A 27,864-nucleotide genomic window follows, 5' to 3' on the forward strand; every position below is an offset into this window, starting at 1 on the left:
CCCAGAGCAAGAGGTATTAAAGATGGCAGCTTTGATGATTGTTTACAAAATGATGTATTCGTTCATTTGTTAAGTAATGATGATTTCTGTCATTTTTATTGTATTCATTAAAAAGGCTGCAACTTAAGGAGCAGTGCCTAAGGTGTAATAGGTTGACCGCTATCATCACACCCGACTCCTGCATTCAAGCTTGTGTCATGGGAAAACTAGATCTCTAGATCTAGTCTAGATCTAGATTAGATCTAGAATTCTAGATCTAGAATTCTAGATCTAGATCTAGAATCTAGACTAGATCTAGATTCCTAGATCTAGATCTAGAAATCTAGATCTCTAGAATCTAGGTCTATATCTAGATTTCTAGACTAGATCTAGATCTAGCTAGAGATCTAGGAGATCTAGATTCTAGATCTAGACTTCTTCAGTCGGTAATCTATCGTTTTGGGTACGTAACATCGCCCGCGATTTGTAATGTGAAAAACAGGTGACTCCTTAAATTTTAATAATTATTTCACATTTTGAGGAGGATTTATGTATTAAAAAATTCAAAAATGTTTCCTTGATTCATTTATGTACCTGTTTTTAAACAATTGAATTAAAACTTTTCCGTAATAAATGAAGACTAGCGATGTTTCCAACAGATGCAACCATGCTCATTTACTATAGCAGCCATCTTGTCTAAGTTTAATTTTTATAAGCTTTTAGCGCCAGATTCAGGGGGAAGCCACTCTATTTTACAAATGGCTGCTGTTTATATAGCAAATCTTGCTCTCAGACACTGCTGTTTAAAGTTAATTTCTGGCCTATATCGATATATTTAGCCATTGATTTAGGTTTATTATTCATTTATCTATAATATTTGACACAAAAGTATGACAATATACTTCTATTAAAGCCTTGAAAATGAGGTAACGTTTTCGTACATAAATAGCCACGGGCGATTTTACGTACCCAAAACGATAGATTACCCTTCAGTCTTGTCTTAGAACTTCTCAGTTTCTCGCTTTAGTTAGTTTTTACTTTACTAGCCGAGACTAGTAATGTGAAAAAAAGGTGACTCATTAAATTTTAGTAATTATTTCACATTTTTAGGAGGATTTATGTTTTGAAAGTTACAAAAATGTTTCAAAGTTTCATTAATGTAGATGTTTTTATACAATTGTATTCGGCTAAAACTTTTCAGTAATAAATAAAGAAGCGATGTTTTCATCAGATGCAAACAAACACATTTACTTTAGCAGCCATCTTGTTTAAGTTTCTATTTGGTAAAATTATAGTTAGAGATTAAGGGGAAGCCACTCTATTTTACAGATGGACGCTGTTTATATAGCAAATCTTGCTAGCAAACACTGCTGTTTAAAGTTAATTTCTCATCTAAATTGATATGGCTGCGGCTATTCGTACTTAACTACAAATAGCCCTATGAAGGCTATTCGTACTCTGACCAATCAGCGTGAGGCATTTTTTCTGTGATTCTTGAATTCCCTTTTTCATCATTCACATGCAGTATAGATCTAGAACTAATTATTTTTTAGATTTCCCTAACCCTCACCATTTAAAAAAAAAAAGAAAAAAATAGAAATAAAAACTCTGAGCCTAAGGGAATTGAACCCACGCCTCGAAAACAAACTAGCAAATGCACAACCACTTCGACCACCAGAACAGTTACGATGAGACCCAAAATCTGAATGTCATACACAAACTAATAAAAATAATCATGCACGCATGCGCAGGACAATGAATTTAAAAATAAATTTGATTGGTCGGCTAAAAATAGCGAAGTACGAATAGCCTTCTAAGGGCTATTTGTAGTAAAGTACCAATAGACACTCTCATTGATATATTTAGCCATTGATTTTGGTTTATTATTTAGTTATCTGTAATATTTGACACAAATATATCGCAATATACCTCTATTAAAGCCTTAACAATAATGAAACTTTTGCGCATATTACTAGCCTCGAACGATTTTACGCACCTAAAACAATAGATTACCAGATCTACTTCTACTTACTTACATTACTTACCTAATACTTACTTCTTAGATTTCAGTTTTTAGTTGGTTAAAGTTTTAGAATATTTTTTGTAAAGCTTTAAAAAAAATTGTTTGGTAAAACTGATGTTTTACCAGGGCTTCCAGAATGGGTCACAACACCTCTAAGAGGCCCAATCTGTGTAATAACATTGTAGACTATAGAGATTTTCTTAAATTTTGTGAAAGTTGACCTGGACAAATCATTAGAATAGATTTGATCAGGGAAATCTTTGCTGACCATGTTAAATATTGCAACAGCAAAAATTTGACATAATGGTAGAGGGTTTTATTATATATATATAATTCTAGTAAGCCTTTTTAAAAAATAAAACTGTAGATTGTATTATTATAAAATTATTATATTAAATATACATAACATCCAAATATTCAATATATATGGGGTTCTTTTTTACTATGATACTTATGAACTTTTATGTCTCTCTTTATATATAATCTATCTTAATTTTTTTTTAACTTTGTTGAAGAAATATGCCAGGATCCACTGAATCAGCTACCAGTTGTTTATTTTTCTTGTTACGGAAAACTTTTCTTGATTTTCACAACCAGTCTTATCTCAATCCTTGCGACTTGGAGAATGTCAGCAGTGTCTGATCCATTAACGCAGGTAAGATTGAGAATTGTTGCGTTATTTGTCAACATGGGTAAGTTTTAGTCTTCTTGTATAGCCCTACAGTTACAAACCACTTTTACATCATGATGGGTATGTGATGTACTGTACTTGATTGCTAACAACTGGAAAGTTGTGTTATAGCTTAGGTTAGTAGGATGTACCTAGATTCACTTAATCGCCATGGTCACCCAACTTGAGTTGAATAAAAGTACTTGTCACATTCTTATTTTACTGCAGAAACAAATAAATTTTACTTTATATGCAATGTTAGAGACCAGGTTTTATTAAGGTATTTACTACAGCGCTGCCATGCTCATCTATATATAATTCTCTTCTGGGAGACGCTAGAAAACAAGCTGTAAACGCGCTCCCTACCATCCCCACCCCTACATGGTCTTAGTGAGCTGTGGTTCACGCTATGTTTACCTTCGTGGAGTCGGGTTTAGTGACGGCTATTAGGGTCAGATAATTTAGTTTGAAACTATTTTAAACGTTGGGGAAGGGGGGGGGGTTATGGTCCTTAACGAGCTACTTATAGTGTTTTAAAGAAATATTTTCAGTGTCAGCGTTGCTACTGTCGAATTCACAAATTATGAATTACTGAAAAGTAGAAAAAACAACAACTAAATAGCTGCGTATGTTATGTCGCGGGCCGGCTCGTAAAAATTAACATGTCAATTTAGCATGTTTTGATTGAAGATGTTATGTCTCTAACAGAGCCCAGAAAATGTGTCTGTCTCCCCTGCTATCCCCTCCCGTTTAAGTGGTGACGGCAGGCAACTCCCCAGCATTCCAAACTCAGTGCCATTCACAGCAGGCTCACAAAGTGCCAACAGGAACAGCAATCACGTGTTGAACAACAGGGGGAGCAATGGTTATGGGCCTTTTTTACAGGAGTATTCACTCATGGCTGAATAGTAAGAGTTGTGTGTTTGTAGTGAAAGAATCTTCTACAACCTATATATTACAAGTTATTTCATATTGACACATTAATTTTTTTTCTATAATAGCTGCTCAGTCTTATTTATTCATGTCATTTTAACTATTAATTTATATTTGAAATTCTAATATTTTTTCAAGTGGAACTGATCAGTTTTTTCAATGGATAAAATAGCACTTTAATTGTATTATGTTTTTCTGCAGCAATCTGTTACAACAGAAAAAGATTCAAGGTGTCTATGTAATGCCATGTGCAAAAACTCCCTTAAGTAAGTTCAAGATGTTGGTGATGCTAAATTATCAGTTGTGTTATTTAGGAAACATTTTAATGTATTTTTTTAAAAGTCAAACCCAGATAATTTTCTCAACATGTAGAAAATGCATTATTGATTATCAAGCTCACTGAATAAATTGTTATCATTATTAAGCATACTAAATTTGTTCAACTTTTTTTTTTCAGTTTGGAGTGGCTTAATATTCATACGACAAGGTTTATATCTTGGAGGCGCGTTTAGGTTTTCTCTCACCATTCCAGATAATTACCCTGATGGAGACTGTCCTGTAAGAATTTCTTGGTCATATCATAGTCAAGTTACTTTTGAAATTTTTTTCAATACATGTTTACAATTTGAATTTTAGATGGTTAAAATGTGGGATTTTATTGTATTCATTGTTTATTTTTCCCTTTGCAGACATTTGTCTTTGAGTTCCCTATATTCCATCCATTGGTTGATCCAGCCACAGGAGAGCTGGATATTAAAAGAGCTTTCCCAAGATGGAGGTAATTTCATCATTTTTTGTTATTTACAACAACGAACGATGCTTCATTTTAATCCACTTTTCCTTATTCAAGTCCAAGTCATGAACGGGTTTGTAGGGCACCTGTCAAAAGTAAAAGATGTTGAGCATTTTGCCAACTAAATCTTTTTTAAATACTAGTCACATAAGTCAGGACAGGATTTTGATTATCGATTTATAACTAAACTTAGAGTTGGCTGTAAATCTTTCAATTCTCGTCTAATGTTTTTTCAACATAAGTTGTCTGCCTTTCTACCTTGGAACTAAATAGATTAAAAAGTAAATAAACCGGGAGTGATCTCCCCTAAACTTTCTCGAATATTCTTATATAAAATAACAGGGGATGGAAACTCGGGCTATAGACATGATTTTTAATCCATTTTAAATACTTAAAGTTTTAAAAATAGAATAAAATCTCGTAGACAAATTAATTGCACACCAAGTGAACGCAAATAAAAAAAGCGCATAATAGTGCGCAATATTATTAGTACTTTTAAAATTTACATTAGTTTTTTGAGAAATCGGAAGTAGCGTAAATTACTACTTCCAGTCAACGGAAATTACTCAAAATTTAACAGAAGGTAGAGAATTAGATCTTTTACTTACATGTGAAATTTCATTTATCTATCTGAAATAGTACTCAAGTTATAGGCTTTTAAAAAATTCAAAGTAGGAAAAGTACCACTTCCGGTTATCGGAAATCGCTCAAAAGTTGATACGGATCTACGATTTTGATAAAATACTTATATATGAAATTTCATCAACCTAGCTGTAACGGTACTCAAGTTATCGTGTTTACACACGGACAGACACACACACAGACACACACACACACAGACATACGGACAAGATTGCAAAATTATGTTTTTCCGTATCAGTGAGGTGTAAAACGTCGAGATTTGTAAAAATCTCGATTTTTTTTTTTTTGCACGATTACAATACTTTCTCTATACTACGTATATACGAGAAAGTAAAAAGGTGCAGTTACCACAATTAGTTTGTTTATAGTGTTCAGTGATATAATTACCTAGATGATTGTCTTGTTAAACTAACACCACCTGTCCCTTCTGTCCGTAGAAGAAATATAAATCACCTCTGGGAAATTGTGCAGTATGCCAAGAAAGTTTTCTACAAAATAGAGACCAAATCAGCATCAAATCTTGATGCAGCTGTTTTGTAAGTAATTATTAAAATTGAATGGGACTGGGTTGTTATTCAGCAATGATGTATTTTTTACCATTGTAAACTTGTGGTTATATCACATATTAAATTCAGAAAAAATAAAATTACTATTATCCTTGTGGAGGAAACTTAAGTTTTAAAAAAATAGAAATTTAAATTATACAATCATCCAGTTGAAATGGACAAATAATGTAAGAGCTTTAAATAATCTTATTTTAATTAAAGTAGATTAAATGAAATAATGTAAAAAAAAAAATTTCCCCACAGATATGAACAAGATAGAGATGTGTTCAACAGTCGAGTGGCCGAATCCTTAAAGCTGTCTAAAGACAGGCTGTATCAGCCTCCTAACCTAGATGACCCCTATGCACTCAGGTAGTATTACTGGCTGTTTCTTTTATTAGCAATGTGCAGGTTTAGCAAGTTTACAATAATATTTAGGGATGTGGTTGTGTTTAATGAGTCCATCCAGATCTGGTGGGTGCCTAACTCATGTTAGGGGAAGTAAAGGTGGCTGGGAAAAGTGCTGACCACACCTACCCTTCATATCCCGAGATCAAGAAACATACCAGCTCTGTTTCATCTGCCCAAGGGATCTAACAAGGAGACTTTACATTCAGCACAGAATGCCTTCAACATTTTGTTTTATTTTCCGCAGGTTCAGTCCGTGGAATGAAGCCATCCACCCAGATACCAAGAGACAGATGATTCAGTCATCACAGGTGAGAAAAAATACATTTTCAATTTTTTTTTTATCTGTTATTTTTTTTTAGTTTAGTTCAAAACACTTGAAGAAATTTTTTTTATCTCATTTTTATTTTATTTTGGGACAAGTGTTTTTTTGGCTTATTATTTAGTCCTGTGTACAAAGTTAGAACAGAAATCCCTTGTTGTTTTTAGTTATGTTTTTTGTCAGTTATTATCAGCACGGTGTAATCTGATATTTCTCATTGTGAATGTGTTGTGGGGTTTTTTTTAGATTATTTTGATTGGTGAAGTAGTTTTAATCAGCTAGTGCATACTTTGCTGCATGATGTGTGTCTATGTTCTGATTTATATTTTGTAATATGTTAGATTAATTACAAGCATGGAAATGTGAAGTGGAATATTTATTTAACCTTGGCAGAAGAGGGGTAGTGTTTTTTTCCTGTTTATTTTACTAAACCATATGCATTAGAAAGAATGCTATATTTATCTATAACTGAGTGTAATAAGTAGAAATTTCAATATGCCAAAACTCATTTCCAGTTATTGTATTTCTTAATTTGGTATGAGTTGTAATTCAGGTTTCAGTTTTTATTTTTTAATTGTTATTCTTTTTTTCTTTGCACAAATTAAAAAAATACCTCTAGAGCTTTATTTCTGATCTTTATTTTTATTACTTAGCCTTTCCCAATAGTAATATTTAGGCAACAAAAAAATTAACAAGGGGAAGCAATCCGGTAAACGTAATTTACATGTTTAAAGTCTATTGCCTCCCTTAGACCAATAAAATTGATATTGGTTAGAAACATTATTTTAAAGGTTTTTTCCATAATCTTTGCATTTTCATTTTAACCATAGAAACATATACATGGTCTAAAGGTAAGTAATGGTATAGATTTTTTTCAGACTTAAAAGTCCTTCTATTGGACTTAATACCCACCTATCCCCAGTGTTGCTGTATGTAGTTTCAAAGCATGGCATGTGCTGTTAATATTTGCTTGTTTTTAATCACTGCTTTGCTTTCATTCAGTTTGCTAGTGTATAATAAATAGCTTATCGCATGTCTGCTTTTAACATTTTATACTCTACTCAATGTTGTTTTAGTTCTATTTGAACATGACTACTTAAATTATGAAAATGTGTCAGTGTTGCCCCTTAAGTTTACCATAAAATTATTATGGCTATGGTTCACAGCCAATTAGCTAGCATGTCTTAATTGCATATAAATTTAGAATTCTAATCAATTCAGAAATTATAAACCACTGACCCCACTTGTTAGTTATAGAATGAGTAAATCGGAGGCACCATTAGTAATATGATGCTGTCAGTATGGTATTGTAAATCTAGAACAGTTGAATGGATCAAATAACACAACAATATATCATTATGAGAGGTAGTAAAAAAAACATAGTTACCCTTTTTAACCTTACAGCCCATTGGGCAGGTGAAGTTGAGTTCACCTGTTTCAGCGACCATGAAGTGAAATTGTGGTCAGCACTATGTCATCAGTTTTATGCTTTACCACCTAACCACGCCATGCCTAAATTATGTAAAGTGCTTGTGAAATAAAGTGTTTCAACAAAAACAGAATTGTCTCTACCTAGTCTATTCTGTCCCCATGTAAAGTTTTCTTTCAGCTCTGTTGGCATACATAGAGGTTGAACCCTTTTGGTTTATGTGTTCAGTGCAACAGCTTTTATTTCCCCCAAATCAGGCTAGGTACTCACACTGAAGCTGGGTGGACTCTGACTTAAGACAGAGAAACTAAAGCCTTTGATAGATTGCAGTGTTAGGATGTTATTCTAAAATTAAGCAACAACACATCAGTGATGGGTGGATAACACCAGCTTTACAGTCACAGCAGTACTTGATTTATGCCCTGGTGTAAGGCAGCTGAGCTAGTCTGCCCTGTTACAGATTGGAACTATTTATAATCACAGCCGGACTTGATGACAATGATATAAACTTAAAATATTTATCATGAAAATGACAATGAGTTGTAATTTACTAACAAGAGATGTATAGAGATATACTAACATCACTAGAATATTTAGAACTCATTGAGGGCTGATGTTTTACACTCTAGTCAATGCTCATATTTTACACTGCAATGACATAAGATCTTTACATTTTCAAGGCCATTTTAAAATAAGGCTGTTTAATTAACTTGAAAAGTTCATTGAAAAATCAACTACTGCAATATTTTTGCATCTTATCCCAATAATGGCTTTTGTTTAAAATGCTTAAATTTGTGACAAACTTTTCAAGAGCCAAGTTAATTTCTTTTATTATAACATAATTATATATTTTAGTCCTTTACACTACTTTCTAAATCTGCCAGCATTAAATTAATTCATACTCTTCTAATAACTGTTGAAAGTGGGTCCTCATATTGATATTGAATACATATATTTTTTGCTGTAGGTTTCAAAAAATAAAAATTAAATTACAATTAGATGGTCATTTTGGGACTAAATTAGTTTTTAAAAAAAAATTTCAGTTAGTGGAATCACTTAAATTCAACTTAAATCGTTATCTACTTCTACTTGTTTACAAACTTTGATTTTTGCACATAGTATTTCTGATAGTTAAAAATACTATAAACTGAGTACTGTCCCTTGTATCAGTAAAGATGAATTGAAGGCTGTGTATGAACAGAATTGGAATTGATCCAACAAAATTTTAAATCTTTTAATAGACATTCATCCATTCTTTGTTATTATTTCCAGAAGCAGTCCAACGATGCCGGATCAGCCAATCCATCGGATCTTGGATTAACATGGATAGAGTCTGGACAAACCAAAGTTTTTACCCGTGACGAGTCAGGCAATGCATAGCGTTGTTGTAGGTGTGGTTAATTATTTCTTGCCGTCAGTTGTGAACTATTTTACCTACTAGATACATCATTCTCAGTGTAAAAATATCCTCCTTTAAACAGCAGGTTAATTTATCTACTACCTACAGGGATTGTCAGTTGTTAGTTTATATCTGGGGCATTTTTTTACCTACTAGCTACATCATTGTCAGTGGAAAAAAATCCTCTTTTAAACTGGGGGTGAATTTGTTTATGTACTACCTACAGGGATTGTCATCAGTTGTTAGTTAATATCTGTGGCCTACAACTGTTTGAGAGGCTTTTGTCCATCAATTGCTACCCATTCTGTTTTAATTAGTATTTGAGAAGTTTAAAATATCATTAAGACAAAAGAGTTATTTCTTAAGCAAATTACTCAGGTAATAATTCTGATGTATTCATCTCTTATATGGTCATTAGAGCTCTGTTAAAACTCTGTAACATAGTTGATCTGGGTGTGTTTAGATGAGGGCTGGTCATTTGAGTGCTGTTACAACTTTAGTAATGTAACATTAGGTGATCTGGGTGCATATAGACAGGGCTATTTGAGTGCTGTTACAACTCTGATAATGTAACATAGTTGATCTGGGTGTGTTTAGATGAGGGCCAGTCATTTGAGTGCTGTTACAACTCTGGTACTTTAACATTAGGTTATCTGGGTGCATTTAGACAGGGCTAGTCATGCAGGCTGTGATCAAACATAATTAGCAGTCAGCCAGGTGTCACCTGAGTTCAAAGGAGAACCAATGTTTTATAAACAAATGGCCATGTGGCTCCACGCATGTTTGCTAGTAAATACATTAGTCACATTTTTTTAAGTTAGAAAATTAATGATGCTGTCATCAGAACTAATTAGGTCGCTGAACTTAACATGATTCCACCTTAATTAATGGTTGTTCACGTACGTAACCCCGGTCCCTGTGTCATGTGAGTCGTCCACATTCAGATCCTGATTTTGTTTTGTCCATCTTATGTCTGTATGTAGGTATACAAATTGGTGGGTCTGTATGTAGGTATACAAATTGGTGGGTCTGTATGTAGGTATACAAATTGGTGGGTCTGTATGTAGGTATACAAATTGGTGGGTCTGTATGTAGGTATACAAATAGGTGGGTCTGTATGTAGGTATACAAATTGGTGGGTCTGTATGTAGGTATACAAATAGGTGGGTCTGTATGTAGGTATACAAATTGGTGGGTCTGTATGTAGGTATACAAATTGGTGGGTCTGTATGTAGGTATACAAATAGGTGGGTCTGTATGTAGGTATACAAATAGGTGGGTCTGTATGTAGGTATACAAATTGGTGGGTCTGTATGTAGGTATACAAATTGGTGGGTCTGTAGGTATACAAATTGGTGGGTCTGTATGTAGGTATACAAATTGGTGGGTCTGTATGTAGGTATACAAATTGGTGGGTCTGTATGTAGGTATACAAATTGGTGGGTCTGTATGTAGGTATACAAATAGGTGGGTCTGTATGTAGGTATACAAATAGGTGGGTCTGTATGTAGGTATACAAATTGGTGGGTCTGTATGTAGGTATACAAATTGGTGGGTCTGTAGGTATACAAATTGGTGGGTCTGTATGTAGGTATACAAATAGGTGGGTCTGTATGTAGGTATACAAATTGGTGGGTCTGTATGTAGGTATACAAATTGGTGGGTCTGTATGTAGGTATACAAATTGGTAGGTCTGTATGTAGGTATACAAATTGGTGGGTCTGTATGTAGGTATACAAATTGGTGGGTCTGTATGTAGGTATACAAATTGGTGGGTCTGTATGTAGGTATACAAATTGGTGGGTCTGTATGTAGGTATACAAATTGGTGGGTCTGTATGTAGGTATACAAATTGGTGGGTCTGTATGTAGGTATACAAATTGGTGGGTCTGTATGTAGGTATACAAATTGGTGGGTCTGTATGTAGGTATACAAATTGGTGGGTCTGTATGTAGGTATACAAATTGGTGGGTCTGTATGTAGGTATACAAATTGGTGGGTTCATGACCAGGGCTAAAAGGCTATCTGGTTAGCCATGTTGTGACTTTAATTAAATTCATAATAAATTACCAACTGTCTTATGAAATATAGATTAATTTTAGTCCTGTAGTTTTAACTCTTACTTGATTATCAACTTTTTAATAATAGTGATCTCCCTTGCAAAGCACCTTTTGGTTTCTATGCCAGTAGCTAGAGTGATGTATTTATTATATTAAGGAGCTACAGTGTACAATTGAAAGCTATTTTGGTGTACAGATATATATCAAGTTTGACACAACATGCAAATTGATTCAGTACCCACACAAAAATACACTGGTTCCAGATTTTAATGCTATAGTTATATTTTCTTGTGTTATTAACAAAAGAAAACAAAGTATGTTATGGATTTTTCTTCTGTTTACAATATACTTTAATGGTGTATACATACTTTAGTAATTTGGCATGGTGAATAGAGTTTGATATAAATAATTTTTTTGTCATTTTAGTCATATATAAGGCCTGGTGTGTGTTTTTGCTTAGTGCACAATCACCCTGATGCTAGCACTGCTATAAGCCAATGACCATTTCTGTATGTTTTCTTGTTCAGCACAGGTAGCAAACCTCCTAAGTGGCTTCTTTGTATTTTCTACTATCTTTGGCAAGTAACACTGACCAATTACCTGGCCTGTAGTTATATATTCTGACCTCTGACAGCACATGTGATTGACATTAAATATTTTACTAAGACAAGTGACACACAGTTACATGTCACAATGCATAATTTGATGTTGTGGGGTATAAATGGTGGGTCTATCAGCTTTGAGATCAATTGAAATTCTGAATGAATCTGCTGTACTTTCAGTTTTGTACCTATAAACTTTGGCGACCTAAGGTGGTCAGTTATTTTTCATAATCTATTTACATTTATCTATGGGCAGACTCACTTACCTTCGCCCCTCAGAATTAAATAACATATACATATTTATCTGTATGCAGGTACAGATATTTAAGTATATACAAGGTCATTGTGCCACTTGGGCAAATCACCTTCCCAGTGTTATATATAATACATTTGTGACCCTCGCCTTTAAGATGGAATGAAATGCTTTGCATCTTGAAATGTTTTGTTCTATAGCAGAAAATTATTATAAATAAATTAAATCCCAACGTATATATGCATACATTTGCGATGCAAGTTTTTAAAACAAATCTAACTTATAAGTCTCCTAATTTTCCTTTAAAAGTTATTATTTAATCTGCTTAGTGTAAAGAGGCCAGATTATAATATCAGAACTTTTCAGTTGCACGTATTCTAAGCTATTATTCTTAAAATCAGCGTTAAAGTTGTTTGAGACCAGCAGAAGAAAAATCAAATAAACAATTTTTGAGGGTCACTATGTATAGTAGATCAGTGGAGACCGCTATGTACAGTATATCCGTGGAGACCGCTATGTACAGTATGTATGTGAATGCCACTGTGTATGGTGTATGTGTGGTGATGGGACATGGTACCATGTTATTTTGTTCATTGACCCCTCAAAAGTGCCTTGATTCTTATATGCATATGTAACCTCAGCTAGACTTGACAGATTCCAACAACACTTATGCAACTATTTGTCCCCGCTATCATTGATTCAAAAATGAATTAAACTTTCTTTATGCATTGAATTATGAACTATTTATAGTTTGTATCTATTAAATGACATCATTTGATGTTTAGTTCAATTATTTTTTTTCCAGTTGTTCATGCTTGTTTAAAATTATTTCACTGGTTTAAATTTTGTTTTATAATTTTATAATGATGTTGTGTTTTTGCTGTACTTGTGAATTCATTTCTTGGTTTGCTTTTTAAGCTGTGTTGTGGGTTGTCCACACAACTTTCATTTTAGCAGTCGATATAACTTTCCTTGAAACTGGCAGTCAAAGCCTAACCTTACAACTGTACAACTGTATGTTCTAACAGTTTTTGGCTGTATGAAGATATAAATATCCCTTTTTAAAAATTTTGACTAATTTTTAAAATTATGGTGTATACTTTCTAAATCTATTTCCATTACATTTTTATAGCAGTTCAACTCCATTAGCGGATATGGCTCAAAAGTGAAATTACTAATCTAAATTGTATGATGCAAGTAGGAGGGGATTGAGAATAAATAGAAACTGAGCCTTTCTGTACATATTTTTCTATAAATTTTTCTGCTCATCAAAGATTAAACATAAATAAAACTATTTGATACATTTAAACTTTTTAAAATTATCTATGTATATGTTTATACAGAAGCTATATTGTATACATTCAGCTTTGTTGAAGGGAAACTACTCTAGTCTTGCAAGCAGCTTACTGAGTTTTTGCACTGTGTAAACTTTAAAAAACTTTTCTATTGACTTGGTAAAAGATAGACAATTGATAATTTTAAATATGTTTAAACAGAAAATAAATATATTCAATTGTTATGTTTTAAGCACTGTTCCCAAAAAGTTTATTTGAATAAAACGAGGATATTTTGTCCTCTGTAATAATGCACTTAATTAGCCAATAGTTCTGCTCCCTGAAATTAAAACTTGTGACATGATTTTACATTTAGCACATGTTTGTTTCTAGCATGTGGTTTGGATACCCAGTTTATTCAAATTTTGATTTTTAAAATTTTCCTGAATGATCTGCTATTTTATTTTTTTTTGTAGTGAAATTTTCTTGGTTGTGTACCTGTAAAATAAAAATGTGATAATCTTTAGAACAGCGCCTATCAATTGTTTCATGTAAGACTATGTACATGTACATTTTTTTTTTCTCCCACATGGCACAATTATTTATTCTTGTAAGTTCAATTAAATTTGACTAAAATAGATTTTAAATTTAAAATGATGATTATTAACTTGGTCAATAAATGTTCTTTTAGATTAAGTTTACCATACCTTTTATAGAAGATAAAGTCATTATATCTGTCTTGTTTATATTGTAATTTGACTTAGATAGTTTGGTTAATATTAGAGACACTGGTTTAATAAGCCTTGTGTAATCCCTCTCTCCATTTGAAGACATTTTTCTCAGTTAATGCTTGTCCCAATACACTGTGATTCTAGTTTGAATAAGATATTTTTGTACATTTTAACTTTGATCTAATAAAGGCATTGAAAATTCTTCTTGCTGTTTCTTTTCTTACTCAAGCTCTAATACAAAAACGTTTCAGAATGAGCAGTGATACTATAAAAATAAACCAAACACAAGTGGGAAATCATAAAACATTTATTTATATTATAAAGGTAGAACATATTATGATTAGGGGATTCAGCTTTCCTTGATGAAATTATTCTTGCTGTGATAAATACAAGAAGTTTTCATGTACACAAAAGATATAGAAATGCAACTGTCTCGTCAGACAGCTTATATACTCTTCAATTATATACATAGTTGTACATAGAGATTACATGAATTCATGACAGGACAAAAAAAAACAATGTATATATTAATTTAACAAGGAATCATTTTTATCCATCATAAACTTATACACACTTACAACCAGTATAGGTACAAGGAGTCAACATATATCAGAATAATCATACATGCAAGTAGTACATATGGTACAACCCATTTAATGTCATCATTCATACATGTAGTAATATACGTACACATGTCAACGCATAATTAAATATTAATACAAGCAGTTTTGTTACCAATAGCCAACACATAAACATATCACCCGCATTTTTTTTTCTTCTGAATTATTCTATTTATCATGGCACCTATAAAGAACAAATTTTAAATTAAACTGCTGTTAGCAAAAGTAACAAACATTTGGGCATAATACTTGAAAATGGTGTATCTAAACATCTAAGAGGTTATAGTGTTCTCATTCCTGCTTAAAATTTTCGCCTGTCTATCTTTGTGTTCTTTGTCCAGATGCTATAATCAAGGGAAACAACTAATGAGATATCGTTCAGATTTATCTTTTCTTGATCAGATAAAAAATTTTAAAAGGCGTGGTCGAATGTGGAGCAGCTCACCAGGATGTGAAGTTTGTGCATGTAGGTCAACAGCACAACCTCTGGCGACGCGCATCTGATGTGATTGGGTTTCGTTAGCTTTGGCGGATTTCAGTTTTTAAAAAAATTTAGCGCTAAACGAGGTTGATGATCACTCCAAAGTGACACTCTGAGAGTGAGATAAAAAGCTTTCACTAGCTCTGATACAAGAGGATCTAAGATATGACAAGGGTACAGAGATCTTATCTAACCTAAGGCGTCGGCTTGAGAGGTTGCAAGTAGCGGATTGTGAGTTTCTGCTCCACCCACCCTTCACTGCTAGACGATCATTTCCTGGATTACTTTGGCGCTCGGCTCTCAAGCGTGATGTACACTAACATACTCAAGACCAGTGCTTCTTAATCTGGGTTTGATCGAACCCCTGGAGTTTGGGGGGGGGGGGGGGGGTCAGTCTCGTGGGTTCGGTGGAGGTCAAGACAAATTACCGAATCATGAGATACGCGATCTGATTTTGTTACTGCGAAGGATAGGTCTATTAAGAAGAGTTGGTGAATGCGCATATGAAATTGGTGGGGTTAGGTACCCCCAAAAAGTTTGAGAACCACTGGTCTAGACAATCAAAACCTTTTAATGTCTAGTCATGGTAAAGGACAGCGTTTGTCGTCTAAAGATTTTAAAGCGGCAAAAATAGTTTGTATACTTGAATCCACCAGTGTAATTCAAGTGGGAAAAAAAAGGAAAATTATAATTTTCTAAACAAGCATGTTAAGTAACGGGTTAGTTTGAGTTGCGGAGAGGGGGTGGGGCAGGCGGCGAGCGTGCATTTTTTAAGCATTTTTATCACTCACTGTCCCAAAGTGTGGCTTATGTACACAACGACGCGTGGAACGGATTAGAGATTTTTACATTCATTATCGCACTAGATTATAATTATTTGTTAATGGAATGTAGCCTGGGACGAGGAGCCCTAATATCCCCACCCCTCCCGCCTCACACCCAAATCCTGATCGTTAAGTATATTCTATCTGTAAAATATACCGCTCCGATTAATAATGTTCTCACAGAAATGAAATATTTGAAAGTAAATAAAACTGGTTGCTAACGATACTGTTTAGGAAAATGAATAATGGTTAACTACTGTTAGTATATGGACATGAACGACCAATTGTAATTTTAAGTATCAACTACTTCGTAAAAGCTGAAAAAATACTTGAGAAAACTGTTCAACCCTAGTTGATACATGGCGCCACCCTTTTTAAGGAGGGGCGAAAATGTTTCAGATGGCGACTTGTTGTTTGTGTGTGACTAGTGTACATCATTTTATATTTCTGGTTTACAAAAATAAATTTAAAAATCAGCTTATTCGTTCAACTATAGTAGATTGTATCAAACGTATATCAGTACCGCTACGCTAGACTTTACCATAAGACAAGAATATCCTAAGCCCTAGGCCTAGCCCTGACCCCCAACAGTGATACCGGTGGGGGAAAAGATGCTACGTGTGTATATAAAACAATAATCAGAGCAATAACAAGTCAATAACAACCAAATGCCCGGGACATGATTCAAGACGACATGGACGGTGACTTAAGTGTCAGTGATGACAGTACAAAGACAGTTAAAAACATAAAAGGTTGGGGGGGGGGGGGGTAATTCAATAACTTATACAGCATGTTAAATACAAGCCTATGAAGGCCAATACAATTTTCTTTTTATTTGTACATGGACTAGAATAGGTTTGTTTATTTACATTATTCACACGTGTTTACAAGACACGATATGGCACACGCCATCAGTAGAAACATTGAGGAGAATGGCTGATATGGAATGCATGGTTGTCAAAAAGTATTTTTAAAAAATTACATCAAAACAATCTGGGGGATCAAATGGAGGGGTGGGGTGTAACATCTACTGTAGCAGACAGCGGGAATGATAAGAACACCAGTTGTGTGGCTGGTTTTAAAAAAACAAGATGACCTAGGTAAAGGTGTATCAGTCTATTAGGATGGCTTCAAGGCTACTTTAATGTAGTCTTGTGAGTTATGACAGAATGGATGATCTGGTTTGTCAGCCATTCACCACCAAGTCAGTAAGCCCGCCATTTAAATACGAGGAAGTCACTTGCTTGAATGACTAACCTAAGCCACGGGGCACAGCTCAGACCTAACACACGGGTCTGTGTATGTGATTCACACCTTGCACACCCAGTTTCAGCCATTGCTATTTCCATGGCGACCAGATGGTGTCGGATTTCCGGATTTTGTCACGTGGTGGGGCTTCCACTTCGGCTTCTATCGGAACTGGATCCTCGGCATCTACCTCCACCACATCCACCACATCCACCACCTCCACTTCTACTTCCTCTTCTTCGTCGACTTCTGTCTTCGGCGGCTCTCTGCAAATATAAAAAAAAAAGTAACTGTTAGAAACTTGGAAAGTACAGTGACTGTATATTTCTATTGTGTATGTTATTCTAGTATTATAAAAATGTACATTTTTAATCACGTTGTATGAATGCACGTTTCTTTTCAGCAGCTTTTCTAGTCGACGTATAAATCTGAAAAGTTAATTACTTAATTGAGATTTTTTTTTCTTTCCAGCTATATACTACAGGTTATAACGTCACGCTTCGGGTATTTTAACTGTGTCAGTTGAAGCTTCAACCTCGGCAGTTCCTTACACACATTTAAAAAATTTATTATTCGTGTGGCCTTGAGAAGTTAACATATAGAAGGAATGGAAGAACCGACAAATTAGACCGAACAAATCATAGGAGAGGCAACTAGGATAGGCTCTAGGCCGAGCACTCGGTAACCGCAGAATTAACCGCATCTGAAATCATCCATACAGCCGCTGTAAAACCCATGCTTTCGAGTGGAGCTACGTTTTTGTACTATTTTAAGAGCTATGTTGAATACATAGTTATCGCTTCAATCATAGACATCAGAAATGTACTTTTAAGTTTGAAAAGTTTGGGACAAATGCTTTCTCAACTGTAGCTAAGGGTCTCAAAACAAACTAATTTAATTATATAAACATAAATACAATGATATATATTAAGTATACCAGAAATAAACAAACTTTTGATTTTGGTAATGTGTTATGCATCTCTACTAAATAATAACATTGAAAAATTTAAAATAGATGAAAGAATATATTTAAATGCCTCTAATAAGTTACGGTCAATTTTTTAACTGATTGACGAATTTTTATAAATATTCAAAGGAGGCTCTCTTTGACTAAAAAAATATTTAAAATACCATCTTTCAGTCAAGTAGTATGTATGTCGATTCACTCTATCGTATTTGTTTATCTTACTCATAAGTTTGCAGAGAAAACCTTAAGACAGAAACAATCTCCAACATGAGGGCACCATAATAAAAAAAAAAAAGGGTGGGTTCTGATGGGGTAAAACATCTGGGGCTTGTGATCCGGTATGGGAAAAGTCAAGCTGGAACATATGAGAGCCAACGATAAGAGATAACCACCACGACGTAAACAGACACTTGGAGTTGATGATCTCCCCTCTGGACATTTCTCATCTGTCACAGAGCAAGAAAACAGCGGACCCTCATCACTTTCAACAAAAATCATTAGCACTTGGTCAACGACAGGAAGGAAAAAATGGGAGACTTCAATTGCCGTGCCCGTATCTATAAATCTAAATAAATGTCCGCTCGTCCACGGGACTGAGAAATCAGTGCACATTTAAATATGAACACATTCATTGCTGCCAGGGCAGTTTTATTAAACAAGGGTGAATTTCAATTTTAACATTGAAACTGCATTCGTTTAGTTAGCATGAAGTTAGATTACAATTTTTAAAATTAAGGAATGAATTTAAATTTACATATTTTTTTGTTTGTTTTAGGTATCAAGCGGCGATTGCAATTGGATAGCAGGCCTACTACCCTAAATGGTAATGCGGTATTTAATAACGGAAAAGTAAAGTAAAATGATTTTATATGTAAGCGCAACCGGCACGTTAAACTAAAAAACGGATGACGATGAAAGAAAATTTTGTGATATGGCTTTGTAAAGTGGCAGACAGGAGAAGCAGTGGATGAATGCAATGAATGAATGAAAATTTGAAATGATCCAACAGTTAAACCACTCTTCCGCGGGCAAGAATAGCCCACTTATTTATCTCTTTAAAACCGCTGACGTTGGAGAGATCTTGTAGACAAAGAAGACAGCTCTATGAGTTTAAATGTGGGTGCAGCCAGAGAGAATCTTTAGATGCTAACCACAAAAATGGTACGTAGCATTTGGAGGGAAAACGTTGAATAGAGCGATATAGAGTTGAGGGGGGGGGGCGCACTTTTTCAATAAGGTGGGGCACAGGAATTTCCTAACAGAGTCATTTTAAAACACACACACTTGTGCACATACACAAACACACACACAAGGAAAAATACCCTCGGGTCATAATAAACTTTCGTTGCACCAAGCCCAAAAAAAATATTCTTTTTTTTTTACATCGAGTCCTTTCAAAAATATTTTGGGAAAAAAATAATTAGATACAGCGATTTAAAAACAAGATGCAAATAAATATATTTGGCAAATGGCAAACATAACACGTTTTTTAAACAACAATCCGCACCTAATAACCTTTTTAAAAACTGGCGCGCTGAAGTTAAAGAATGGCTGTTAAAGATCACTAAACCAAACGGGGTCTGCTACTTAAGAAAAACTTTTGTCTTGGTTAGTCAGGCCGTACATATTTAAATCAGCAAATCTAATCCATTAATCTATCTAATCACTATTTTCATTGATCAGTGGGAATGGCTGTGTGACTAATGCATGTTAAGAATTAACAGGGGATAACAACTATAGCTTTAAAGTTATAAGATAATGTCTAAACTCTGCTTAATCGTGTAAGTCATTTTAAAAAATATGCAAATTATAACTAAATGAGTAACCAAATCAGGGATAATGATCTTAACACGTCCTACAATGTCTAATTTTATTTTTAATTTTAAACTAGTAGATTTGTTCTTCACACTTTTTTTCTCTCTCCCAATTTTTCCCCCCTCTAAAGTAAACACAGCCCCCCAAATCCTGCTGTTGTTAGCGACACGCTTGGGTGAACATTAAGCTTCAACACGTGCGCTCTCGCTCTGCCCTCGGTGTGAATCGTGCTGGTAGTTGGTCTCGCCCTTTAAAGATATCACGCCGCTAACGTTGGGGGATTAAACTTTTCAGAGTCTACACTACAAGCATTGCTTCAATGGCCAGAAATATTACACTAACGCTGCAGAGACTAATACCAAGTTAACGACCCAATTCTTTTTTGTTTTCATCTGTCACCTAATGACAAGACGATTTTTTTTTAAAAAAAGGATGATAATTAGAATCTCCTCCCTGCGCGCGAACAATGAGAAAATGTAGTAGCGCGCGGCCACCTTTAAAATTCGGGTTACTGGCGATAACCTTGACAAGCAGGCGAAGTAAGGGTTAAGCCCGAGGTGGCGCTGGCGACTAGACAGCGGCGCGCTGGCGTTGGGACGGGGCTTAACTTTGATGCACGGCTGTCACTGGTTCAAGTCCTAAACGGCCATCAGCCTCTACTTGTACATTCTGGCCGTGGAGGGACGAGCGCGAGGTGAAGAGATCCCCTTGTCAGGGCCGGGCTATATTAGAACGTATTGCCGGGAGAGGGCCAGCCGACGGTCGCTAATCAAGCTCGAGTGCATAAGGTCATGATGCCAGCGCCGGCCCTGCTCTGGGAGTCACTTCCGTCACTGCCGAGGTCGTTTGTCATTAGTTCGTGCTGCGATTGCATCAGTAGCCCCGTCATCGGGGCATGCTTCCACGCTGACAAATTGAGTGCTGTTAACTGTTTCAATGTGCTACACGTCATCCATGTACTTCTTTTTTAAAAAATATTTTTAACTATGTATTTAATAAAAATACACAAAATAATTTTAAAAATTGTAAAGGGAAGTCATGCTAAAAGAGAAATAATAAAGAAGAGCGATAAAGGCGAGTAGTGGGGGCTAACGTGGAGAACATAAGCCACGTGCCCCAGTACTGAAGAGTGGCCGGAACAAAAAAACGTGCCATGTCCGATTGTGGCAATCAGGGGACACCGGAGAAAACGTCGGGCAGGCTTCGAGTGAGAAGGTCATTAGTGGAAGTCAACTTTCACGGTTCGTTGTCCATTCAAATCATAACAGGTCACACTTGAGCCAAATGTTCTAGTCACTGCCACTGTTTTGTGTCGGGCTTAGCGTCCCGCCCTAACCCATGTAATCCCGTACTAACCACACAAAACTTGTGCTACACAAGGGGAATCCGGCTACTATAGCTACTTTAATCCTTGGTCCACTCGACCAGATGATTCTACAGTAAACTAATGGTATCATAATTTAAACTAAACAATAGCTTCTCATGTAATAACATCTTTACAAAGACACCCCTTTAAAATGTAAAACATTAAAATGTATGCCTACTAGAACACCGTCTATTAACTTAAGAGATATTTTGTAGAGACTTTGATTTAAGTTTTTCTATGAAGTAAAAAAAAAAATATTAAGAGGACTTTGAGGGAATAACAGTACTCTAGCGGCGCCAATTGTCTAATATCGCTTTTGATATTTCCACAGAGAAAACAAAACGTATTTGGCCAACAGTGGAAGTAAACGTGCTATAAAACCAGTCAATCAACCAGTCCATCATCGTTATTATCGAAGTCTGATGATCTGTGACCAGAGATTTTATTTGAACATTTGTCAACTGAAGCGGAAAAAAAAGCCATTGATCTGTAACAGCTTTGTTACGTCTCGCCACCAATTTACTACGTTTGCCGACGGGACCTTTTTTTTTTTTTTTTTGAGTTGCTTCGCCCTTGACAATGAATTCAAACTCAGCAGTGCACAGGTGTAAAATTAGGTCTTACTCTGCAAACATACACCACAAAAGACCAATTTCACGATTGCACAATATAGCTTTTCACCGCAGCCCAGGATGTATGCACGGAAATGGCAGCGTACTCGAGCGGATTGCTAGAATAGAAAGCTCGTGACCATTCTCCGGCGATGAAAAGCTAGCGGGAAGAAACTGCCAGTAGACCGCCAATGTTTAGAGCCCCAAAACGTTTTCATTGCCACACAAGTGTGCTCAGGGTTTGATGGACGCTGGCTCAAATCTAAATGAATTCTTGCCTCGTTTAACTTTACCTTAAGTGGTTCAGAAAGAAAAAAAACTTTCCAAAGCATTTCAATTTATTTTCTTCAGTTCATTTAATTGTGTACACAATGTGGTTTACAGCAAGTCCGTGTCTAGAAGTACCGCGCAAATCAATGAAACCCGATCAGTCAAGTACTCGCCGGTATATTAACTGTATCGTGGAATAATTTTTCATAGAGTTCCCATCGATATGTTCATTGTTTCAAAATAATTGTTGACAGTTTTACACTTTAAAAGTGTACAAGCTAAGGGCTATAATAAACAAGCATAGAAATAATAACTATTAAAGAAAGTTACATTTACTGACGTACTTAAAACCCCTACCCCTATTACTTTTTGTTCCACTAATAATAAAATCAGAATATAAATTTTAAATAAGTAGTTCAATCCCTTACCCCCTATTACTTTTTGTTCAACTAATAATAAAATCAGAATACAAATTTTAAATAAGTAGTTCAATCCCCTACCCCCTATTACTTTTTGTTCAACTAATAATAAAATCAGAACGTAGTTTAAATAAGTAGTTCAATCCCCTACTTTCCAGTAACCTACTTCCATTTCCCCCCACCTCAAATGATACAACTTGTATAGAAAGTCTGAAACAAAAAAAAAAGAAGTAGCAGCTCCTGGTCCCCAACCAGAGTGAATAACGCTTACATTTTTTTCTACTACCACCACCAACGCGTGTCAGCCTTACAAGCTGGTCTGGCGCTGCTTGAGTGAGTACTAATGCACGGTGGGAACCGATAAGAAACAATACAACAGTCACGCACCGGGGAGGGAGGTAGGCGGGCCTTGTTAGATCAGACACCGGGTCCCTCTCGGGTGGTACTACTTCTTTATGGCGTCCTGGCCTTTTCATCTAAATAAAAGCCTGTATAAAGCGGACGAAACGTTAAGAAAGACAGATCCTTAACCTGAAATCTCCGGGATGAGAGCATCTCAATGCTGACAATAAACTGTTTCACGGAGTAGGTTGATCGCTGTCCTTGGAGTACTTAATCTTCTACAGTAATAATGATGCGCGTGCTATGCATACCTAATACAGCATGAAGGGTGGGGCGGCTGACACAAAAAAAAAAAACCGACCACTGTGGTGCACTCCACGTGGCACTTGTCCCGAGTTTAGTACATTTAGTTTACAACAGGCCCGTGTCAACGTATTTGAAACGAGACTGTTAACCCATAATTTTCTGGCACTTTGTTCCATCTGGTGGAGGCTGTAAGACAACTCGCACCTTTCGCTGAAAGCGCCGTGTGCTCGGCTTCTGTACACCACCAACTTTCTACTGGCTCACATCTGGCTACGGTTCACTGACCCTGCTCATATTGTTCGCATAGTTTGTAGGACCATATATTTAAACACATGGGTACCTATGGGTGTGTACGTAAACACATCTTGTGGTGTATGATGGCACAACAGTAAAGTCATCTACTTGATGACTCCTAACAAGATAGATAGCATTCAGCCAGCTTAGATCACGGACAGCAATAACAAACTACAAGAAATTATTGGGTTTTTGACTGCTTGTTGATCTAGCAATTCTTACACATCAGAAAGAAATACGTTTAACTCATTGTTATTCCCATACATCTATCTGTTTGCATTTTGTATCTTTATAATAAATTATAATCCAAAATTAACTCACGGTGTCTCTTAAAACTTAGTCTAGATACGGTAAAATTTCACAAAGTAAAACAACATTTACAAAGAGCGTTCTTAGCGTTCGATCATTTGAACGGGCTATTTTTGTGTTTATGATTTTTTAAAATAATATTTCGGGCTGTTAAATTATGCATTTAAAATAATTTATTATAATGTGTAAAAATTAGGTAACTAATTTTTTTTTAAGTTTTCATTTGTAAGTTTTCAGCTCCAGTATGTATAACTTACGACTTATGCGCCGATATTCTCATTCTTAAAACATGTTCTTTTTTATAATTATGATCTACAATACTTTTTTAAATTATTCGATTTAAATTTAGCCAGCGATATACTGGGTTGTTTTTTTTTTTTTTTTGTTTTTTTTTTAAATTCAGTACGAAATGACAATGAAGTAAGACTTTTGTAACGGCCATAAATATAATAAAAGACTGCTGTGACTAGCATTGTGTGACTTTTCTCACGACTCGTAGTCAATCACAGAAAGTAATGAGGGAGTGAGAAAACTCAAATTTTCCCTAGAGCTGATGGGTTCTTTCATGGAAAACATTATTAAAACATGTTTTTACAAGCTTTTATTTAACTCACTTCCTCTGTCGTCAGTCTGTCGACAGTCTGTCTAGACGGAAACGCAGGAGTGAAAATTCGGACAGTTCTACTTGACCGACACGATTCACAGTTGGCACGTGGGTCAAGACATGAAGACAATGCAATCTGAAACTAAATTTGACTTAATTGGATGCCTAATTGATTTTTTATGAATTAATTAAAATTTGGACCGAATTAGTAGGCATGTCTAGCCAACCACACCACACGCGTCATCAATAGCTGCGCCATCACGACCACGTAATGGCTGCGTTCAAAAACCATTGCGCGCCTACTGAACGTGATGTTCAGTAGGCGAGCAATGGTTTTTAGTCATGTAACTCTATTGTAAATAAAACATGTAAAGTACTGAAAAAAAAATTCATAAAAAACGTTTTAATAACAAGCTTTTATGTAATGATGCACTAAAAAGTAGAAAATAAATTATAGACTACTATTTAAATAACTATAAAGAAAAGCGTGGGTCACTTTAGTATCTATTGGATACCTTTACTAATGTTAAGGAAGACACCCACGCTTTTCTTTATAGTTATTTAAATAGTAGTCTATAATTTATTTTCTACTTTTTAGTGCATCATTACATAAAAGCTTGTTATTAAAACGTTTTTTATGAATTTTTTTTTAGAATTGCTTCTAATGTAACGCGGATTATTTTCAGTAGGCCTAGGTAGTTTTATATTACTTATTTGTAGCACGGCTTTTGAGTTAAATGTGTTAATATAAATTACGCAAAATTTTATTCATATAATTTTTTTTATAATTTAAAAAAAATCTGAGTTAATAAACCAACTATCTTATAATAATAAAGTTTGAGTAAAGCTTGAAACACACAATTCCTCGCCAAATTTTGTTCATATGATTTTATCGCCAGATTTAAAAAAAAAAAAAGAAAGAAATTAGACGCCACATTTGAATTTGTTTTAAATTAAAATGTAATTGTCAAGGGCTAGATCGGAAATGACCTCGAAGCGACCTAATCACAGGTTTGCCGGTTCCAAGACGGACAAAAAAAAAACGGGATGCGTGATGTCAGTCGTCAACGGGCACAGAGTGGCCGTCCTTCTTGCGTTCGTAAAAAAATAATAAAAATCACCCATGGCGTCTTGTGAGCTCCCGGGACAGTCGTTGTAGAAATGAAGAATGAATAAAATACGACGTTGTACACAAATAAAAGATGAATACGGAAAAAAAATGCAACGAGGTGGCGATAGGGATGCGACCCGTGCCTAATCTTGTGCTAAGACTCTACCGGGGTCTGCTGGACATGCGCGAAGACAATAGATGTCACGTGACCCCCACGTGGCACAGTGGCCTCCCTTCTCGTGTTGTGAAAAGAAAAAAATAATGAGAAATGAGGGGTACAACGACGCCACTTTTTATTGGATGAATAGCTGGACTGCTTGCCTTATTTTACCCCCCACCCATCTTCTTAATAATTCGATCAACCCCCTCCCTCCCCCTCATCTCCCCCCAGCTCCCCTCTCTAATTCCCCACCCCCTTCCTAAAACATTACAAAATCTCTTCCTTAATCATACATCGTCACCTTGGGTCGTGCTTTAAACGTAGAAAGCACGCTATTAAAAAAAAGGAATCACCCCCTTTTTTGCCATGAGTTATCTCCGCCAATCATAAAGCTCTGACAATACTGGCGAATCCGCCTTGAGAAAACGAGCAGGCGATTGCACGGCTGTCAACCAGTTTCTCAATCAGTGATCTCTTTGAGCACGTCCCTCGACCAACTCCACCCACTTCCTTCCTCACTATCTCAGCCATCTCTCCATTTACTTCACATGTACACTACCCTACCGCGGCCCCCGCTCTCCATAACTCATCACTGATGATACTTTAGCCCGGACCTCTAATCGAATCCCTCCTCCCTCACCCCCCTTTTGTCACGGGAGCCCCTTGAGATCCCCCTACCGTCTTTAAATTCTCAAAAAACAATGAGTCGAAGGGAGAAAAAAAAAGAAAGCACAAATGAGCTCAAAGACAAGCCATCTCATAACGGTCCATCTGAACTTTGGTGCCATCTGGCCTGTAAGGTCGACCCTAGAGGACATCTTGTGTCTAATCTCGCGACAGCCGTATAAGGACATTGACGGCCCGCCAATTACTTGGACTCCACCCATTACATTTCGCATGTTCATTTGCGTAGTGGCCTGCTTTAATTTGCTCTCACCATTTGTTTACAAGCTCCAAGTTGTGTACGTTTATAGTTAGCTGGATCATACAAATGTTATTTGCAGTAAAAAATAATCTGTTATCATTTATGATCTTTTAGGAAGAAACACTTTAATTAAAACGCTATTTAATAAGAAATGGCCAGCCTGACGTGGATTTAATTATAATTAATTAATTTCTGAGGCGAAAAGACGTTTAGAATTGTCTCGTAAACTTCAGATATTATGAAGCGAAATTTTTATTTTAGTTTAAGAAAGACCTAGGCCTAGTACTCTCATTTTTCAATTAATAATCTATTTTCTAATTTAGTATGTGGATTTAAACGTATGAAAATTGTGTCTTTGTGGGGTTCACATAGGCCTTGTCTTTGTAGTTTGTAGCCTAATCCAATTTTAAATAAAAGCCTTTCCATTCTTTCGCACGGCCTATGAAACTCACTTTAAGAGATGAGATGAATAGCCCCTGTCTTGAGTACCTTTCATAGTCTTAACCTTTGAAGCAGCCATCAAAAAGTGCTCAAACGCATTGTACTTCAAGTCCGTATCACGTGCAAAGAAACCAGGTCACTGCTATGTGACCGACGAAGAAGTGCCGACGGCAAACGAGAAACTTGAGCTGTCACTATTTTCCTATATCAATTGTAAAGCTAATTTTAACAGAGAGAAAGTGGATATAGGCAATATAGAAATGTGTGTATGTATAAATTAATGTATTTAGTTCTTTTAAAAATGACAAACCGTGTTATTTAAGAACTCACTCCTGATCTGTATGTAGCAAAATGTGTTTGTCTATTTAGCTTTTATAATATTAAAATTAAATATTAACTAATTATCAAGATAAAATTCTCTTATCTTAGTGACTGTTAGAACAAATCTGAATATTTTACTAAAGTGTTTTTAAAAATGTGGAAAAAGAATCGTGTTTAATAGATATGTAGCTTATATCATTCATAAAATAATTTTAAAATATTTCCAATGAAACAACAATGTTAATCAGCTAAAACGGTAATTAAAACTGGGGATAATACTAGTTTTGCCTGCCTCTATTATTTCACAATATTAAATACCGTACTACATTTCTTTTAAATTTTGTCAACCAAAGTAACACGTTTATTA

The 27,864-nt window shown here is 35.4% G+C and overlaps 2 protein-coding genes across 3 annotated transcripts in view; one reads left to right on the top strand and one right to left on the bottom strand.

The window, feature by feature from the left end:
- Window positions 1-9,638, top strand: LOC131946447 (AKT-interacting protein-like). Of its 2 annotated transcripts, XM_059307221.1 has the most exons (11): window positions 1-73; window positions 2,518-2,657; window positions 3,381-3,580; window positions 3,807-3,871; window positions 4,063-4,163; window positions 4,295-4,383; window positions 5,478-5,576; window positions 5,850-5,957; window positions 6,241-6,304; window positions 7,146-7,166; window positions 9,017-9,638. In XM_059307221.1, the coding sequence occupies exons 2-11, from the start codon at window positions 2,628-2,630 to the stop codon at window positions 9,122-9,124; spliced, it is 885 nt and encodes a 294-aa protein (XP_059163204.1). In that variant the 5' UTR covers window positions 1-73; window positions 2,518-2,627; the 3' UTR covers window positions 9,125-9,638. The 2 variants fall into 2 exon arrangements, with proteins under 2 accessions (XP_059163204.1, XP_059163211.1); XM_059307228.1 differs by lacking the exon at window positions 7,146-7,166.
- A 7,148-nt stretch (window positions 9,639-16,786) lies between these two features.
- LOC131946588 (core-binding factor subunit beta) overlaps window positions 16,787-27,864 on the bottom strand; it is a 44,362-nt gene continuing 33,284 nt past the window's right edge. The window contains exon 7 of the mRNA XM_059307462.1: window positions 16,787-17,502. Within this exon, the coding sequence (XP_059163445.1) occupies window positions 17,328-17,502 (175 nt within the window). The 3' untranslated portion in view covers window positions 16,787-17,327. The remainder of the gene's footprint in view (window positions 17,503-27,864) is intronic.

Source organism: Physella acuta, unplaced genomic scaffold (assembly GCF_028476545.2).
Source record: "Physella acuta isolate Inbredline_101_S28 unplaced genomic scaffold, ASM2847654v3 ptg000052l, whole genome shotgun sequence".
Lineage (NCBI taxonomy): Eukaryota > Metazoa > Mollusca > Gastropoda > Physidae > Physella > Physella acuta.

What these genes read in the sequence shown, in the direction of transcription:
- LOC131946447 (XM_059307221.1), top strand. Translation starts at nt 2,628, where the DNA reads ATGTCAGCAGTGTCTGATCCATTAACGCAG. An exon ending in TGTCTGATCCATTAACGCAG is followed by an intron (nt 2,658 to 3,380) that starts GTAAGATTGAGA and finishes TGTCTCTAACAG; the next exon opens with AGCCCAGAAAATGTGTCTGT. An exon ending in AACATATACATGGTCTAAAG is followed by an intron (nt 7,167 to 9,016) that starts GTAAGTAATGGT and finishes TATTATTTCCAG; the next exon opens with AAGCAGTCCAACGATGCCGG.